Consider the following 18319-nt stretch of genomic DNA (forward strand, 5'->3'; position numbering starts at 1 on the left):
TTCTTGCAGGAACAAGTAGGCCACTGGGGAAGGTGTTTCATCTCTCACTGCATTGTTTTGGAGCATTCATGTGCTATCCAGACAAATGAGTTCTGAAGCATATACTTAGGTGTTTGCAGTAGGGACTCTCAGCAGGAGAGGGACCAGAAGCCAGGTGAAATGCTTCCTAAGTTTTTAATTCAAAGGATGGAAGCACAGAAAAAAGGAAAACAAAGAACCAATTACCTAAGCACTCCCTGCTAGATGCTAGCAGAAGACTGGGGGTGGGATGGCTCCTCTTGGCAATGAACCCTGCTCATCCTGTCTCTCTCTTAAATGCAACAGTTGTGTCACTCACATCACAGGTTCTGTAACCTTCTTCACCTGCGTTGCATCCTTGTGTAGAAGTGAGCAGAGCGTGCGGAGGGTATTCACTCACTTTCCTTGGTTTCTCGATCAGGTCACAGACATAAAAGAGAAATTGAGGCTCTCTAAAAAGGTCTGGTCGTCACTGCCCTACACCATCTGCAAGGATGAGAGTGTGACGGCGGGCACGTCCAACGAGGAGGAATGCTGGAACGGGCACAGCAAAGCCAGGTGAGACTCGGGCGCTGGGCCGGGGCAGAGCGCACAGGCCTGGAGGACTCTCTTGGCACAACTCTGCAGACTTGTTTATGCAAAAAGCAGCAGAGGGTGGAGGGACCCGGCATCACTAGGCGACAGCTGTTGAGTGGCAGCTTTGATGGGCACCTGGGAGCACTTACTCTCTAGGTGCCATTTGAAATCCTTGTTCCAAATGCCTGGCCTCTGGACGAGGGTGGAGGGACGGTGACAGATGCCAGATTAACAAAGCCTGCGATCACAAAGCGCCATTTTACATTTGCTTAATGACTTTAAGATAGCAGAGCTATTTTCATCCACAGTTAAATTGGCAGAGCTCTTCTTTTTTCCACAAGTTAAACAGCAAATGAAAATTCAACTTAATATTTTCATCCTTGAAGGAAAAAAATTGAAGTGTTTACTGAAAAGGTAAAAGAAAATAGCCAAAGGACTAATGGAGAAGAGGTCAACCAGGCCCTTGCCTTGGAAAATCCTCTCAGGGCCTCCTCTTAAGAGGGCTGCTCTGTGTTGACCAATGCTGTGGCCACTGGACAAGGAATTTCTGAGTTTGTCCATTCTGCTCAGAAGCAGACTTGGTCCGGTTTTCATGGGGTGGAGAAGCTGGATGGGAGCATGGGCTGGGAGTTGGCAGGCAGGGCAGGACATGAGGACAGGAATCTGTCACAGCCCTCAGCAGCCAGGCTGCAGGTGAGTGAAGCAGATGGTAAGGTGGACTCAAGGAATCTTAAGGGATTGACCGGCAGGTGGAGAAGCTCAGAAAAGAACCTAATTAGTGGTCTTATTGGGCAGTTTCAAACATACAAAGCAGCTGCAATTAAAGGGATCAAGAAGGTAGCCCGAACATAAAGTTCAGAATAAATCTGCAAGAGGTAAGCAGGGAACTCAGGTGAGGTGCATATTAGGTGTTATTTCTCATGCTGCTATGTTGTAATTTTTTTTTGCATCTATTGCTAATGATATCATTAACCACACCAGAAAGACCTTAGCAAAGTGTAATCAAGACACCTTCAGAAAGAGCTTCATTTCAAGTTGCCTAAAGTATTAATATCCAAATTTTAGATCATGAGAGGACCAAAGGAAGTTCATGGTATTAACAACATGACATGAAAAAATACTAAGTATTCTCCTGTAATTCCAGCACTCTGGAAGGCTGAGGCAGGAGGATCACAAGTCCAGGCCCACCCTGGACAGCTTAGTGACTTAGTAAGATGCTGGCTGAAAATAAAAAATAAAACGGATGTTGTTGCATGCAAAGGCCCTGGGTTCAACACCAAGCACTGCTAATTAAGTAATATAAGAAAATTAAATTAAAATACAAAACTTGATGTCTTGCCTTTGAGGAAGGAGAACAGCAAATTCAGCTGTTAATTCACAGTTTTGAAAGTGTCCTTTCCCAGTGACTACGGAATGACACTGGGAAGGATGAGCAGGTGGCCTCATGAATAAGTATTTGGTTCTTCGAGTTGCTCTGTTGCTCATCTGTGTTTACCTTCCAGCTCTGGCTAGAATGAAAGCTGTGTTCTGAATGGCATTCCCATAGATAGCTACACAGGTTTCTGGGTATTAGCATATAAGCAATTTCTTACAAAAGGACATAAAGAATGGTCATAATTGTGGGTAGGGAAATGACTAAGACTCCATTAGGAAAATGAATGGGAACATAAAGACCATTGAAGTGAGAGATACAAGAGGTCAGGATGATCAGCGAGTTCTCTTTGTGCAGAAGAGCCCAGACACGATAAATGATAAATCCCTGTGTACTCAGTTAACACAGGTGAAAGCTAGAGTCCTTCACGTGGTAGACCAGTAGTCTCCTAGTCTTAACCCCTTGTTTCTTAAATAGTAGCTGAATATTCTTCTCCCCATGTTAAAAGAACAAATAAAATGGATCCTGAACTCTGTAAAAGACTGAATGGTTCTAGTACATCATTCAATCAGCCTGTCCATCCATCAGCAATATTATTAAACACTCCTTCTGCCCAGCCACTGTGCAAGGCTCTGAGGAGTAAGTGCTATGGGGTGTGACAATGAAGGCAACAAACAAAAAGGCACAGTGGCTGGAGAGAGGACAGTGGATCTGGGAACTCTCTGTTGGATCCTATTATTGGTTTGTAGTTTTAGAAAAAGACCACATAGGTGGAGAAGTGCCTGAATCAGTACTCAAGGGCCAGATTAGAATTTTATCCTGAGACCAAGGGGAAGCACTGGAGGACTTTACCCAGTAGAAGAAATGGCCAAGATTTGTGCAATAAAGTTGTCATTTGGAGGAATTCCAGAATTTAATCTAACACAGTATATCTTTTACTATACAATAAGTATATTATTTTTTAAATGAGGCTGTCAAATATTTGCAATTCAAATTATGTTACCAGTGAAAATTTACAATTTCATGGTTTCCTTTAGTTCTTTTTTACAAATTCTTCAGCTAGAAGGTGTAACATTACAACTTTATATTTACTAGCATAGGAAATAACCAGTAAAGACTTGAGGAGTTGAATTTAACTGAAGATTTCTTCTCATGCAAATATTAATTAATCCAATTAATTAATGAGAAGTTTTTCACTTAAGGAAATTTGAAAGTTGAAGAATTCATTTGATGGGAAGAGGCTGATCAATGAGTACTAAGCCAATGGAGAGGAGACAGAAATCCTGGTGAGCTGTTGCCCAGAGAGTGACTATAGACAACAATAACATATTGTAGATTTAGAAAAACCTAGAAAAAATAATTTTGAATGTTTTTGCAAAGAAATGATAAATGTTTGAGGAGATAGACAGCTTACTTTGATTTGAACATTGCACAACATATACATATATCAACATACTACATTTTGATGTGTATAATTTTTATGCAGGTAATAACATTTCCCCTTGCCTTTGAAGTTTGAATTTTAAGATTATAATGAAGCATGACCGGAGATTTAACTCAGTGGTTCCTCTGCTGCCTCGCAAGCACAAGGACCAAAGTTGTATCCCTGGTAACAAAAAAGAAAAAAAAGATTATAATGAAGTAGACAAGTCTCCTTCTATTTCTGTTTTATCCATTGGACTTTTCAGGCAGTCTTCTGCTTCTCTCTAGCAGCCCTTTTGTCCTAAGTATTTGACAGTGTGTCTTCCATCACCCATATTTCTCCCTATTATTTTCAGAATCCTCCATAGCTCTTTGGCACACTTCCTTGATTCCAAAATATATGTTTTAGCTTTTAATGTTACTGAAATCAAAATGACTCCTATGGTGGATATGTCCATTTATTCCAATGGCCATGTTATTTGCCCAAAAAAGCTGTTATGAAATGAATGGCACCTGCTGGAATTGATGATGACTTGTAATAGAGCAGGACACACACAGACACGATTACTATGGTGGCCACAGGGTGCAGTCTGCTGTATTGAGACCATAGTCAAGAGTCTGTGAGCAGTGGCTATCTTGGATACAAACTCACTTTCCTCCCTCTGCTATCTCCATTCACTCCATCTCTGATCCATCTCACTCTGCCTCTATCTAAACAGGGCTGGCAACAGGAGATGAGGTAGGAGGACACTCTGCCTTGGATGGCAGGAAATTGCAGATGGACCCTCTGGCCCAGTCAGCATTTCAGTCTCCACTCTAACAACAGGACAAGGTAGTTGAGAGAACCTCTTCTTTTGCCAACCTTTTGTGACAATGTGAAGATCAATGTGATGTATCTGTGAAAACAGCTTATAAATTCTAAACCCATGGAAACTTTACTGTGCAGGCTGAACTCTTGGAAACTTTGCTAAAATCCAGGTTCTGGTTCATTAGGCACTATGGGCTGAATGTTTGTATTCCTTCAAAATTTAAATGTTGAAATCCTAATCCCCAAAGTGATGGCATTTGGAGGTAGGGATTTTGGAGGTAATTAGGTCATGAGAGTGGAACCCTCCTGAATGGGAGTGGTGCCTTTATAAGAAGAGACAAAAGAGAATGGTCTTTGTCCACGCCTATGAGGATAGAACAAGCAGTCAGCTATCTGCGAACCAGGAAAAGAGCCCTCACCAGCCCAGATGCTGCCAGCATCTTGACCTTGGATGCTCTGATCTCCCAGAACTGTGAGAAATAAGTGTTTGTTGTTTAACGCATGCAGCCTGTGGTGTTTCTCTTAGAGAAGCATGAGCTAAGACAGTTAAGTTGGGGTGGGGAGCTGTGTGAGATTCTGCATTTCTAACAAGTTTGGGGTTTTCTTGCTGGTCCAGGGACCACACTTTGAATAGCAAGGTTCTAAGGCAGAGTCACCGGAACAGGCCCTTAAAACAACAAAATTATACTCAAGACAGAGCTCACTGTGCTTCTGAAATGCAGATTTACTTGTGTTTTATCAGCCCCTATGAATGTATAAGACTTTGCCATTCTCAGCCTCAGGGAATGTATCACAACTTTTTGTTTTCTCTTTACCTTCATGGATGCTCTTGATATTTCCTTTAGTGGAGCTTTTCTTACATTAAAAACAATAACAGCAATATGGGCCAGAAGTCACATAGTTCTGTTGTGATGTCACCCACTAAAGATAGGCAAGGGTAAAGTTGTCTTGACAAGTGGCTTAGGTTTCACAAATGCATCAAGGGAGAATTTTAAATTGGAAATAAGACACAGGCTTCAGGATGCAGGGGACAGTCCACCAAAACCCTGGTCTCAGATGGTGCCATTGTGTCAACTGGCAAGAATGAATACTTTGAATCCTGAATCTTTAATCAGTACTTGATTTAATAAGAGTCTTAGCTCAGGTTGCTACAACAAAAATACCATAGATTTAAACAACAGAAGTGTGCACTGCACAACTCTAAAGGCTAGGAGGTCCAAGACTGGGAGACCAGCAAGGGTACGTTTTGGTGAAGGGCCTCTTCCTGAGAACCCTGAGTACCTTCTTTCTGTGTCCTTACAAGGTGGAGAAAGCTCATATCTCTTCCTGATTGATTATTATTAATTTTTTTGAGACAAGTTCTTGCTAAGTTGCCAAGTCTGGCCTCAAATTTGCAATCCTCTTGCAATCCTCCTGCCTCAGCTACCCCTAGCGCTGGAATTCCCAGCATGTACCACACACCTCGAACCTTCCTCTTCTTCTCAAGGCACTAATCCCACTCATCCAACTTCCCTAAGTTCTCACCTACATATATCAATCAGCATTGTAAATTAAGATGTGGATCTTGGGGGCCCACAACATGTAATTCATAGCAAAATCACAAGAAGAGGAGCTAATCAGAAGAGCTAATCAAAGATTTTCCTTGGCATTCACAGCGGTGTCCAAGGGCCAAGAAAGCCCAGGATGCATCTGTAGAGACCAGTAGGAAAGTGAATTTGCAGGTAGAACTTCTCCACCTCCCATTTTTCACTGACCTAAGCAACTTCTTGAGGGGAAATGGAAGAAGACACAGGAACATTGACTCAACACAGACAAATAGGAACTGAACGGAAGCTAGTAAGTTACAGAGGAAAATCAATAATGATCTGGAAAACCAAAGGGAAAACAAATTAAGGACTCGTGGTTCAGGTTACAAATCTAGGCCTTCTAAAGTTCCTGGGGTGAACCTCGAGACCCTAGGAGGACTTTTACTGTCATCACTCATGGCTGAGAAGGGCATTGTGGGCCCTGGTGGCTGGAATGAGCTGTCTGTACAGGAGCTAGAGAAGAATGGTGAGAGGGAGGCAGGAAAGCAGAGGTTCAGAAGGAAATAAAACTTTCATATGGTTAGCATACACAGGTGAGACCTCCGTCAGGCGACAGCAGGAGAGACAAAGGCACGGGGGAGTTCCCACAGCCCCTTCCCTTTTTGTTCAGATTCTTACCTTTTAACGACATAGTCAACATTCAGCTACATCATCTATAACTCCCTTTTGGATCATTTTCTCTTCATCAGGACTTTTTCTCTAAACTCATAATGCATTTAAAAAGGAAAGAAGAGCATGGACAATGATGAAACAGGCAGGAAGAATGTAAACAGAAGGCAGTCTGAGAGGCACGCCCCCAGCACATAGGTTGTCTGATGGGACATAAATTATCTGAGGGTCTTTGCAGTCTCTAAATCAGTCATTTTCAGACTTCTGCCTCTTCACCATAAAACTGGCAAAACAACTTTCCGATTTTGCTCCCTGTAAGCCAGTGTTCGACCATCAATGTGTCCGTTCCTTAAAATGCCGCCGGGAGGAGGTGATCAAAGAGCTGGCTGAGCGACCAGGATTAACTGAACCCTTTAGAGATGGAGCTTTTGCAGAAGCTCTGCTGTATTTCAAGGTTCCTGATTCTCACAGAAATACTGTGTCCCTAAGGAAATCCTTCCTGAGGCCATGAGGTAAACACAGTAAATTGTAAGAGGTAGGAGAAGTAGAAGAATATAGAAAATACATCAGTCACTCTCAGCAGCCTCTGTGTGCGTTGACTAACCAGGCAAACTAGCTAGTTATGACTGGATAAGTCAGAAGGAGGCGTGGTGATGAGAGATTTGCCAAGACAGTGACTCAGCAGGTCTGGCAGGACAGTGTTCTTCTAGCCTGATGCAGAATCTGTCCCAAAGCACTCTGACTATATTTTAGAGAACTGTAAATTACTCGATGTGTGCCTAGCCAGGCAAACATGTTGAAAGGTGGGAATCCTGTCAGTAAGTTACTGGCAACTGTTAAACCTGGCATTCTAAAGTGCTTGCCTCCCTTCCTCAGGAATACTTGGGGAGGGAAAGAATGGATGGTGTCTTCCTGAGCATCCTGGGTGGGAGGAAGCTGGATACATCTTACAAGTGGAAATAAATGTTGAACAGTAGGAGGAAGGGAGCACGTTGCTGTTCCACCGCTCAGCAGCCCTGAAAACTGGCTCACAGGTCTTTTCTCTGTCCTCTGTAGTTTGCTGACTTCAGTCCTACGATGAAAGGGTGGGTTTGGGATGCTCCTGCCAATGAGTTAAGCAGCCAAGTTGTAGAGTGTAGCTTCTGCAGACTGCACCAACCAACTGATGGGCTATGTGTTCTCCAATTCCTGCCTCCCAGGCTCCAGCTGGAGGAGAGCCATCACCCATCGCTCTTCTGTATGGGAATTCAGGCTCTAAAGCTCCAGATTTTGCTGCTGTTAGCCACTCCTAGGGAACAAGATTGGCACTCAATCTGCATAAGAATGCACTGGACTTACATAGTGGATAATGAAATAAATTAGCTAAGTGAATTGCCAGTGGTCACACTGCCAAGTCCTAGAGAGATCTCAGGTGTCCCAGTTGGAGTTGGTGAGCCTTTGACCATATTTCAATGTGACATTGTGTGCAGTTCCTAATGCCACAGACACCTCTAGCTTCACAGTTTTCAAGAATTTATAAATCTCCTTAAAGCCAAAGGTCACAGTATGCTTTGAGTAATACCAGGATAAATGAAAAGGGAAGAAAATTAACCTATATCAAAAACTTTTAAAAATGTTTACTTAAAACTTAGTTTTTTAAAATTGTGATAAAATATACCATTTTTATTATTTTGTGTTGTGCATTTCAGTGGTGTTAAAAAATACATTCCCATTGTGTATCCATATGCAGAATCTTTTCATCTTCTGAGACTAGACAACTGTACCCATTAATTCCCCAGTCCCTCTTCTCTAGGCTGTGACACTTGCCATGCTACGTTCTATTTCTATGAATCTGACTACTTTAGATACGTCTTATAAGTAGAATGCTGCAATACTGTCCTTTTGTGTCTAGCTAATCTCCTCATTAGCCTCATATCCTCAGTGACCATCCATGTTGTGCCAGGTCCCAGAATTTCCTTCCTTTTTAAGATAGAATAATATTTTCATTGTATAAACACCACATTTCTATCATATGCATTCATCCATCAATGAACACTTGAGTTGTTTTAACCTTCTGGCTATCAAGAATAATGCCGCTATGAACAGAGGTGTACAAATTTCTGCTCCCATTCTTGCTTTCAGTTCTTTTGGGGATACACCCAGAGGTATAATTGCTGGATCATATGCTAGCTCTGTTCTTAATGTTTTGAGAAAGTGCCATACTCTGTTACAGAGGCTGTGTAATTTTACATTCCTACCAGCAATGCACAGTTTCCAATTTCTCTATGTCTTTGCCAGCACTTGGTACCTTTTGTTTGTTGACTTGAGTGGTAGCCACCCTAAGGTGTGTGAAGTTTAAAACTCAGCTCCTGAGTCAGCTTCTGAAAGAGGGCACTGATACCATGGTTCGTCTTTCCTTGTATGAGAGAGACCCTTGAGACCATATGTGTTTTTGGAATTCAGAATTTTTTAGGTTTTAGAGACATACTGCAGTGAATGCTCTATATTATATAATATTTCTAGTAGGATCTGGATATATAGACCATAATCAAACACATTAATATTTCTGCAGGACAATGTATTAATATCTCAAAAGTGGGATAAATAAAGACTATAATTGGCCTCCTTTCAGATTTGATCAAGTTTTACTAACAATATATTGCAGAAACAACTGTGGAGATTTTCAAATTTTAAATTGCACATGAGGAATTCTGGACATATATTAGCACTATATTTTCTTAAATTAGGAAGACTCCTTAAACTGTGAAGAAGGATGAATGTGTGGCTTTGAACTAGAAATTGTTGCAGAGCCAGATGTTAAGTTACTTGTGGCCATAAAAAGGATTGAAACTGCTTCCTCCACATTCTTCCAATTGCACCTTGAGGCAGGACCAGTCGAAGGCTGGGCACCTGAAACCATCTCAGGCCAGCACCTGGATACCCCATCCTATTCCTCCCAGCCTCAGCTCCCTCTCAGACTCATGCCGAACCTACTGGGCACCTCTAACTCGCCCTTCCTTTCTCCTGCCTCACTTCTCAGACTTTTCTAGCTTTAAATTCCCCATCTTAAGGGTGTGAGTCCCTTTCCTTGTTTATAGCTCCTTCCATGGGAACAACTACCAGCCTGAAGGTGCTGGTGAGAAATCCCACATGCTAAGCCACACCTCCCCTCCCAATTCAGATATCAACAGACTCTTTCTGGGCCCTCCAGCCGAGCTATAAGGAATGATTCCAGTGTGAGAGTAGCAGCTGCAGTGGTCCGCCAGTGGGAAACTTGCAGGGCAAGTGTGTTTAATGTGTCTCGGTGATAGAGCTGTCACCTCACCAGTGAGGGTCCAGCCACAAAGCCTGCAGCCACCACAAGGTTGTCATTCTCCCTACCACATTCTCATGGGACTCTTCTACCCTAATTGGCTATTATGTTCAGATGTAATCAAGGAGCCTACATCAACAATATGAAATTAAACCTGAAGACAAATAATTCTGCAAAACTGCCGCAGGTTGAATTTCTATCATGTCCTACAAAGAGAAACCAGCCAAAGTGAGGCAGCCGCGCTTGGCTGTCCTCAGTTGCCACCTGCTTGCCACATATCCTGAAGCTTTGGCAGATGATGACACTCCCGGTTGTCCTTGCATGTGGGTTCTCCCTCTTCCAAGCACGAATGAACCCAGCGTGGCGACCTGGGCTCCCTGTGCCAGGGTTCTCCTGTGATGTCTCCCAGAGACAAAAAACACCATGCTGTCACGTTCAAGATCAGGACAGAAGCTAGGGCAGGAGGATCATCGTGGGCTCAACAATGGGTCTGTTCTTGCAGAATATGGGCTTCCTGTTAGAAGACCAAGCAGGAATGGACTTCTGAGACCCTGGTGCAGAACTGGGCTTTCACAAGCCTTCCGGCTGCTCGATGGATTATCCATGGGTTCGGTCTCTGGAGTTGACTCAGGATGGCAAAATGACCATTTTCTTTTCAACTAGTTTAGGTTTAAATTTCCACATTGTCTCTACGGTGACCCTTTAAACACACAGAAAGGAGAAAATGTTCTGAAGGGGAGGGATGCGTGCATGCTTGTTTTCATGGTGAGAGGTGCCGGGAGAGCTGGGTTTACTTGGCAGTCTCTTACTGTCCCTGGATGCTCAGATTCCTAGGGCAGCATTCCCAAGCCAGGTATTGCAGTGAGCTGCTGATAAATGAGGCTCGGTGAGCTGAGAAGGGTACACAGAATTAGAATTAAGGAGAGACACGGTCCAGATTCAATCAGGCCAGAATGTGGAGGCTCAACATAGCACTGGCCTGGCCTTGCAGCTCTCTGAGCTCATGCCAGCTGCAGGTGGCCTGCACTTACCAGTTATCCCAGTGGGCATCATCATTCGCAGGAGCCCAGCACATACACTTGCCTGTCAATAAGGGTCAACCCAATGTCATATGTGAGAGGTTACACCAAGAAAATGCAGCAAGAATTGATTGATATACCAGATATATTCAAAAGCATAAGTTATGCTTTACTGCAAAAATAAAGAGCTATGGGTCTTTTATTTTTAAAAGCTACGGCTTTTAAAAATTTCTATCAGGACATTTTTAGGGGCAGTAATATTTGAAGCTTTCGTGGAAAAGAATTTACAATGCACTCCATGTGCTTTATTATTCATTATTTAGTGAACATTATGAAGTCAGTTTTGTTCAAGATATGGATGAAAACAGAACTTAGTCAAGGGGCCTCTGATTTAAAAAGAATAAACTAATTCACACACAAACACATCATGCATATGACTCAACACCTTGCAAACGGCTTAACTATCAAAGCTTTTCTGTGTGCCTTTTCTTTTAGAGATTGATTGGCACAGCCTCCTGGGGTTCATTATATGATTGTCGCTTCTTTTGTGTATATTCAAATTTCTAAAGTAAAAAGATTACCAAAGAGCACTGAGTGCTGCCCGGCAGGTGCATGGCTTGGTGACCACAGAATGAAGACCAGATTTCAGGGCCAACGCATTCCTTCAGCTCAGCGAGTAACTTTTTGCAGTGCACAGAATGCCCAACGGAACCTGGCAGCACTACAAAAGGGGTGGCAGATCCCTGAAAGCTGAAATCATTATGTGCTGCAAACATGTACTAAAAAAATTTAAAATTAAAAAATAAAATTGTCTGGATCTTTATGGGTATTTGGGCCTTAAATGGGAAAAGTGTATCATGGAAAAATCAAGATGAAACCCTCTGGGACAGGGTGTTGATTAAAAGTAAAGTGGCTTGGTTTCTTGTTTTCATTTCACAATCAATACAGACTTGTGCCACTAGATGTGTGGAGATTTCTCCCCACCAGCAAGCAAGCAGACACCTGTGGGGTGTCCTCTCCTCTACACAGTTCTAACACTACCTTGCCTGGAGGCAGTGTCGCATCCCACAGGTTGAAGACTCAGTCCCAAGACTGTCCCCAGGGTAAGATCCACACCATTTCCCTGTGCACTGACTGACTGGCTGTGAATCAGGGGCGCCATGAGCCGTCTTCGGGTTTTGTGCATTTGCTGGAGTGCCTCACGGAACTTGGGAACACATTTATCAGTTTACTGTGAAGTACGTCAGGAAGGGTCCAGGTAAAGACAGCCACAGGCTGGGATCTAAGGGTGGACACTTAGAGCTCCTGCCTTCTCCAGGCACCGCTGCAGGAACTTCCAGGGTTCCTCTCTCCTGAAGATCCTGAACCCTGTCCTGTGGGTATTTTAAGGAGGCTTTGTTGCATAGCCATGATTACTAATGGATGGATGGGGAAACCCAGCAAGGCCTGTGTACTTCAGCCTCCTTCCTGGTGCAGGGTGGGAGCCCTCTGGAACCAGGAGGGGCCTCTGTAGGACAAAGGGGGTCAGAGACTTCCTTATGTGCAGCTTCAAGACAAAGGAGGAGGGGAAGATTAGCGTTTCTCTAACAGCCTTGGAGAAGAGAAATTCTAGTTTCTACTGCCTTGGTGGGGCGGGGTGGGGGTGGGGTGGGGCGGGGTGGGGGTGGTGTGTGTGGGGGGGTGAGCCAGGAAACAGGGATGAAGATCAAATGTGGGTTTCACAGTGTGGCCAGACAGGCGACCACAGCAGAGCAGACTCTGTAAGACAAAGAGGTTCCCTCAGAGGGCGTATTGCAGCATAAGAAAGTAGAGCTGGGGAGAGATGCACTCGAAAGCCTGAGCGGAGATGTGTGAACTGTAGTTGAGCCACCAGCAAAAGCGGTGGTGTCGGGGCACATGGGCTTTGGAGCCAGCCAGGACTTAGATCCTGGTGTTGCCATCTGTCAGACTGCACATCTGCTTATCTTCATGAAGCCTCTGTTTTCTATTTCATAAAACAGGAATACACTCCTACCTATCTCCTAGATGTGTGACAGATTGAATTTCAACATGCGTGTGACGTGTTCAGCACAGGGCCTGACTTTCAGTGAGCGCTCAGTGGACATCAGCTACTATCTCAAAAGCCTTTAAACAGAAGTGTGACGGGACAGAGTGGCAGATTCATTGGACCCCACCTGCAAGCTGTGGTGGGAAGGATGGAAGGAGCAAGGGAGTCAGCCAGGCCACCGGAGCCAGCTGCACTCCAGGGAGGGATGAGGGAAACTGGAAGGAAAAACAAGTGTGAGAAGCCTCCTGACACACAGGGGTAGTGAACTGGAAAACTGACGGGTGTGTGAGTGAGGAGTCCAGGGAGGGGCTCTGAAGGTATCTCCAAAGGCTTTAGCTCCACCGGCGTGAATACACCTGGACAGCTTGATGCAGCTGCTGTTGGAGGGCTGACAATTTTGACATTTTGGTACAAGCAAGAGAAATCGAAGGCTCAACGCCATCAGATACGACCCTTCTGTTTTATCAGATACTGGTAAATCTACCAAGTTAGACCCAAGATTCTATTACAAAATAAAAACTGTAATAGACATCTCAAACATGCCAGCAATCACTGGCTACTCCTAAAATGTCCCAAAGACGAAAAATATAGATGATGGATAATAGATAGATAAATAGATATTGTACATATATATGTGCACATATGTATATCAATATATAGATAAATATGTACATACATAAACAGCGCCAGAAGTTTCTTTGGATTAAAATCTGAGGTAGGGTATCCTCTGTTGGGAGAGTCTCCTTCTACAAGAAAACTCTCCACCCATGATACTATATCATTTCTACATCCAGATCTTCCCACCAAAATGAAGAGGAGAACTGAAGAATCTATGCAGTCCTTGACTGAAGCTGTATAACTTTTGGGATGGAGAAAGGATAAATATTTTAAGAAATGACCTCTCTAAGTCCCCAGTATAGCATTTTTAAAAAGAGATGCCTACCAAATAACTCATTGCCACTTAAAAACCAAGCCTGCAGCCATTTTAGCTACATCTCCCTCTGAGAGAAATGTACATTTACTCTTTGGGATTTTTTCCAGGAATGAAATCCAATTTGGGCCAAGTGGCTTGGCTCACTGTTCGAGGAAGCCATGGCAGACTCTGAGGTCCCTGCTGCATCATCTTGACCTGTTTCTTCCTCCCTCCCTTCAGATACTTGCCTGAGATCATGAATGATGGGCTGACCAACCAGATCAACAACCCCGAGGTGGACGTGGACATCACTCGGCCCGACACTTTCATCAGACAGCAGATCATGGCTCTCCGCGTGATGACCAACAAATTGAAGAATGCATACAATGGCAACGATGTCAACTTCCAGGACACAAGTAAGGAAATCTTTACCAGTAACTTCCTGAGTGAAAAGTGGTTATGCCTGATTACACCATAGTTTGAGTTCAAGAACAACATGTGCATTTAATTAGGTCTCATTCTTCCCTAATTTTGAAGCTTTTTATAGTCTTAGGCACAAAACTTATGATATTATATAAATCATAGCCAGTCTTAATAGTTTCAATGGACTGCATTTAACCATACCAAAGTGAAAATTGGTCCATTGATCAATCTAAATCCAATTAAATCACTAATGATAAAGTAAAAAAGTAATGTTTTCACTTTCTCTGTTCTACATCATCATGTCTATGTCTGTCCTAAACTTGGGTTCCTTTCCCCTCATTTCTAAAATGTCCCTCCAGTGTCTTCTGTGCTCAGTGCTGAGGCTTTCAGAGGGTGATTGGCTCACGAGGGCTCTATCTTCATTAGTGGATTGATCCATTGATGAGATCATAATTTGATGGTACTGTTGGAAAGTGATGGGATTTAGGAAGTGGAGCCTATTTAAAGGGAGTGTGACATGGAAGTGTGACCTTGGGGACCATACCTAGCCCCTATCCCCCTCCTCTCTGGCTTTTTCCCTTTTTGTCTGCTTCTTGGCTGCCATGAGGAGAACAGCCTTCCTCCACCATGCCCTTCGGCTGTGATATTTCTGTGTTGGTGACGCTGATCATGAAATCCTGAAATCTAGGGAACCATAAGCCAAAGTAACTCTTTCATCCTTTATTTTTCTCAGGTGTTTAGTCATAGCAGTGAAAAACTATTACAATCCCCAAAAGTATGGTCTGCCTATTTCTTAAATAAGCTGGGCTAAAATCCCAGTCTTATTTTTATAAACTGGCATCTTGAATAAATTACAGATGATCCTTAACATGTGATGATGGTTCTACTTATAATTCTTTGACTTTACCTTTCACAGAAGCCATACACATCAGTAGCATCCACTCACATTTTGAATTTGGAGATTTTCCCAGATTAGCGATATACAATACAATGTTCTCTCACTGTGTTATGTGCAGGCACAGAGCACAGCCCCTAGCTAGCCAGATTATGAGGGGAAAGAACTGACACTCTATGGTGCCCTGTGTTATTGCTATGGCTTGTGTCTAGATATCTCCTCAAAACCTCATGCAGTCATAGATGGGGCTTTTTGGAGATGGCTGGATCTGGGTTGTGTGCTGATAGAATCAAGAATGTGACACTGGAATTGATTCATGGTGCAATGAATGCTAGGATTAAGGCTGCCCCACCCTGGGGGTGAGTGCTACCTGCTGTAAGGGTGGGCAGCCTGGATAAGATGTAAGGAACAGAAAGCTTATCACTTGCTGCTTGCTATTTGCTGCTGCTTGCTGCCTTCTGCCTGCCCTGCTTTTCCATGGACCATTTCTCCTCAGTGATGCCCCTGCCATGTCACCCTGCCTTGGAGCCAGCCAACTATGAACTGAACCCTCTACAAATTGTAAGCTGAAATAAACCTTTCTTCCTTTAACTCTAGGTGTTGGGTATTTTGTCTTAGCAGTAAGAAAAACAACTAAGACAGTTGCTAAACTAGAATGATGGGTAGATTAGACATATTCAATGCATTTTCAACTTAAGATATTTTCATCTTACAATAAGTTTATCAAGAGGTGACTTCATCATAAGTTGAGACATATCTATACTGCTTGAGTCTCAGAAACTCTATTTGGGTTTGTTTAAGTGATTTTTCTTTTCTATCTTTGTGTGTGTGTGTGTGTGTCTGTGTGTCCCTTGGTTTTCTCTTAGCTGTGCACTTTTACAAAGAGAATTCCAGGGGAAAAAATTCTTGAATATAAGATGTAAAGTTGCCAGTGATTCTGTAATTTGGTTATTGAAGCAAAAGATGAGGCCTGTGTGCTTGAATTAATGAGATAGAAAGAAACAACTTACAGATGGAAGACATTAAGTCATTTAAGTCTTTACTGAACTGTCCCCTGCAGAAACTTTTTAGTGTTCTACTCTATTTTGAAGAACTCAAAAATTAATTTTCTAAATACAGGATAATTACCAACCTGACAGACTTCATGGCTTTAAAATTTCTCAGAGTCATTTGTTATCTCTCTTCCTCTTAGCTAAACCTGTCCTTTCTTCCCAAGAAGATTTTAGCCTTTCTTGTTTCCATCTTTGAATTATTCAGCTTTCCTATTGCTGGATGCAATACCCAACACGTACAACTTAAAGGAGAAGTTCAATTTGGCTCAGGTTCTAAGGAGATTCGGTCCATGGTCAACTGGTTCCAGGACAGAAACATCATGGTGGAACAAATCTGTTTAGTTCATGGCATCTGGGAAGCATAGCAGGGGAACAATGTCAGAGACAAAGGTGCAATGGTCTAGATAGAAGACCCAAGGCTACACCTCCATGACCCATCCAGACCCACCCAGAAGTGTGCTCCACCAGTCCCCTGGGCTGCTCCCAAGTCAATCAAGTTGATACAGTCAAGCTTAACCATCACAGACTTATCATTGCTTAGCCCCACTTTGTTCACTTTATCCATTCTGTCTTTTCATATAATAAAATGCTTTCTCAGCTGGAGAGTAACTATTGGAATGAATAAGTCAAGATAATGAGAATTAGTTGATGCTAACCTTATTGCTACTTTTATTCTCTGACCTAACCAGATTATGTGCACAGCAATCTGAAAAGTTCAGGGAATCTCTAGGAGGCAAAAATCTTGCTCCATTTCCCCTAAAAGAAAGATGAAAACCAACAATAGTCAAGAGCACCCCTTGGCTCTAACCCAAGCACCATATTTGGCCCTCTCTTTTAAGATAATACCTGTCATATAAACCATTATCACATCTCATAGTCATCTTCACCCTTTCTGCTTGTGACATTTTTTTAGGTTGCCCATCTAGTACCCTAATATCTGCATTTGTGCTTCCTTTTCATAAAGAGTCAGGACCATTATTTTATGTAGTCAGAACCTCCTGTCATTATTTGCTTCCCACATTTTTAATATTCTAAGTCACTTTAATAATATCTTTGTAAAGGTTATATTACTTCTTGTTCATGATACTTGCGTTCAGAACAATTCCCTTAGCAATTCTGATATCTCTGAATTTAATTAATGGGTATTTCTCCCCTTGTAAAGGCCACTAAAGATAAAGCAGAGAAAATGTTAAGAACCTAGTATCACGTATTCAAATAATCTTATCTGATATTTAGATATGCCATCTGAAAAAAAATATGGATAAGTTGTATCTTTCTCCTTCAAGGGAATGTTAGAAGAGACCTCACCCTACTGTGGCTTTACTTAAATGGCCTCAGTAGGCAAGACAGCGCCACTCTCTTGGGGCAGCTCAGGGTGCCTCAGCCTATGGGATAGCAGGAGGAGTTTGGGGATATTGGTTGGAATCGTGGAGTAAATGGGGGGAAAAGCAAATGTTATTGCAAAGTTTACAGTTTCCTGAGTTCCTTTCAGAAACATTTTCTCATTTATTGCCCATAACAATTCTGTGAAATACGTATTATTAATTTTACTTTTGCAAGTGAGGGAACAGCCTCAGTGAGACTAATGTGTTTTTCCTAGTGCATGTCAATTAATAGTGGCAATTTAAATTTTAGGTCCTTTTGCTGTAGGCGCCCTATTTTTTTCCACCAGGCAGGATGGACAGCAGTGGAGTTGATGCCTTCAGGCATTTTATCAAGTTATCTTCATACATACTCTGCAAAACAAAGCTCTCACCTATGTTGTTTTAGACAGGGACACAGAAGCTGAGTCAACTGCTTAAGGCACATTATTTATTTAATAAGTATTTATTGAACAACTGCTGTATGCTGGGAACCAAATTCAGAAGTAGTAAACAGTATATACAAAAATTCTACCTTCAACATATTTACATTCCCATGGAGGAGATGAACAGTAAACAATAATAAATAATGCAATCCCTGGTGGTGACAAGTACTTTCACATAGTGGGGGATGGGTACCAGGACCCCCCCACACAAATAACAATGTTCACAAATGCTCTAATTCCCTATATGAAATGGCTTAGTATTTGATATAACTTATGCACATCCTCCCGTATAGTTTAAATCATCTCTAGATTACTTATAACCCCTAATAAAATGTAAGTGTTGTGTAAGTAGCTCTTATTCTTTATTGCTTAGGAAATAATTAACGACAAGAAAAGATGTCTGTGCATGTTCAGTACAGAGATAGCTATCATAGAAATACGTAACTACACTGCACTTGGTTAAATACACAGACGCGGAGC

The 18319-nt window shown here is 42.5% G+C and overlaps 1 protein-coding gene across 5 annotated transcripts in view; it reads left to right on the top strand.

Moving 5' to 3' along the window:
• The window catches only part of Gpc6 (glypican 6), a 1085538-nt gene that overhangs the window by 1061811 nt on the left and 5408 nt on the right, over positions 1-18319 (top strand). For all 5 annotated transcript variants that reach the window (XM_004870814.4, XM_004870815.4, XM_087193031.1 and 2 more), the window contains 2 exons: positions 440-576; positions 13903-14078. In XM_004870814.4, the coding sequence (XP_004870871.1) occupies positions 440-576; positions 13903-14078 (313 nt within the window). The remainder of the gene's footprint in view (positions 1-439; positions 577-13902; positions 14079-18319) is intronic.

Source organism: Heterocephalus glaber, unplaced genomic scaffold (genome assembly GCF_053883595.1).
Source record: "Heterocephalus glaber isolate CG9 unplaced genomic scaffold, H.glaber_assembly_v1.0 deba00001577, whole genome shotgun sequence".
NCBI lineage: Eukaryota > Metazoa > Chordata > Mammalia > Rodentia > Bathyergidae > Heterocephalus > Heterocephalus glaber.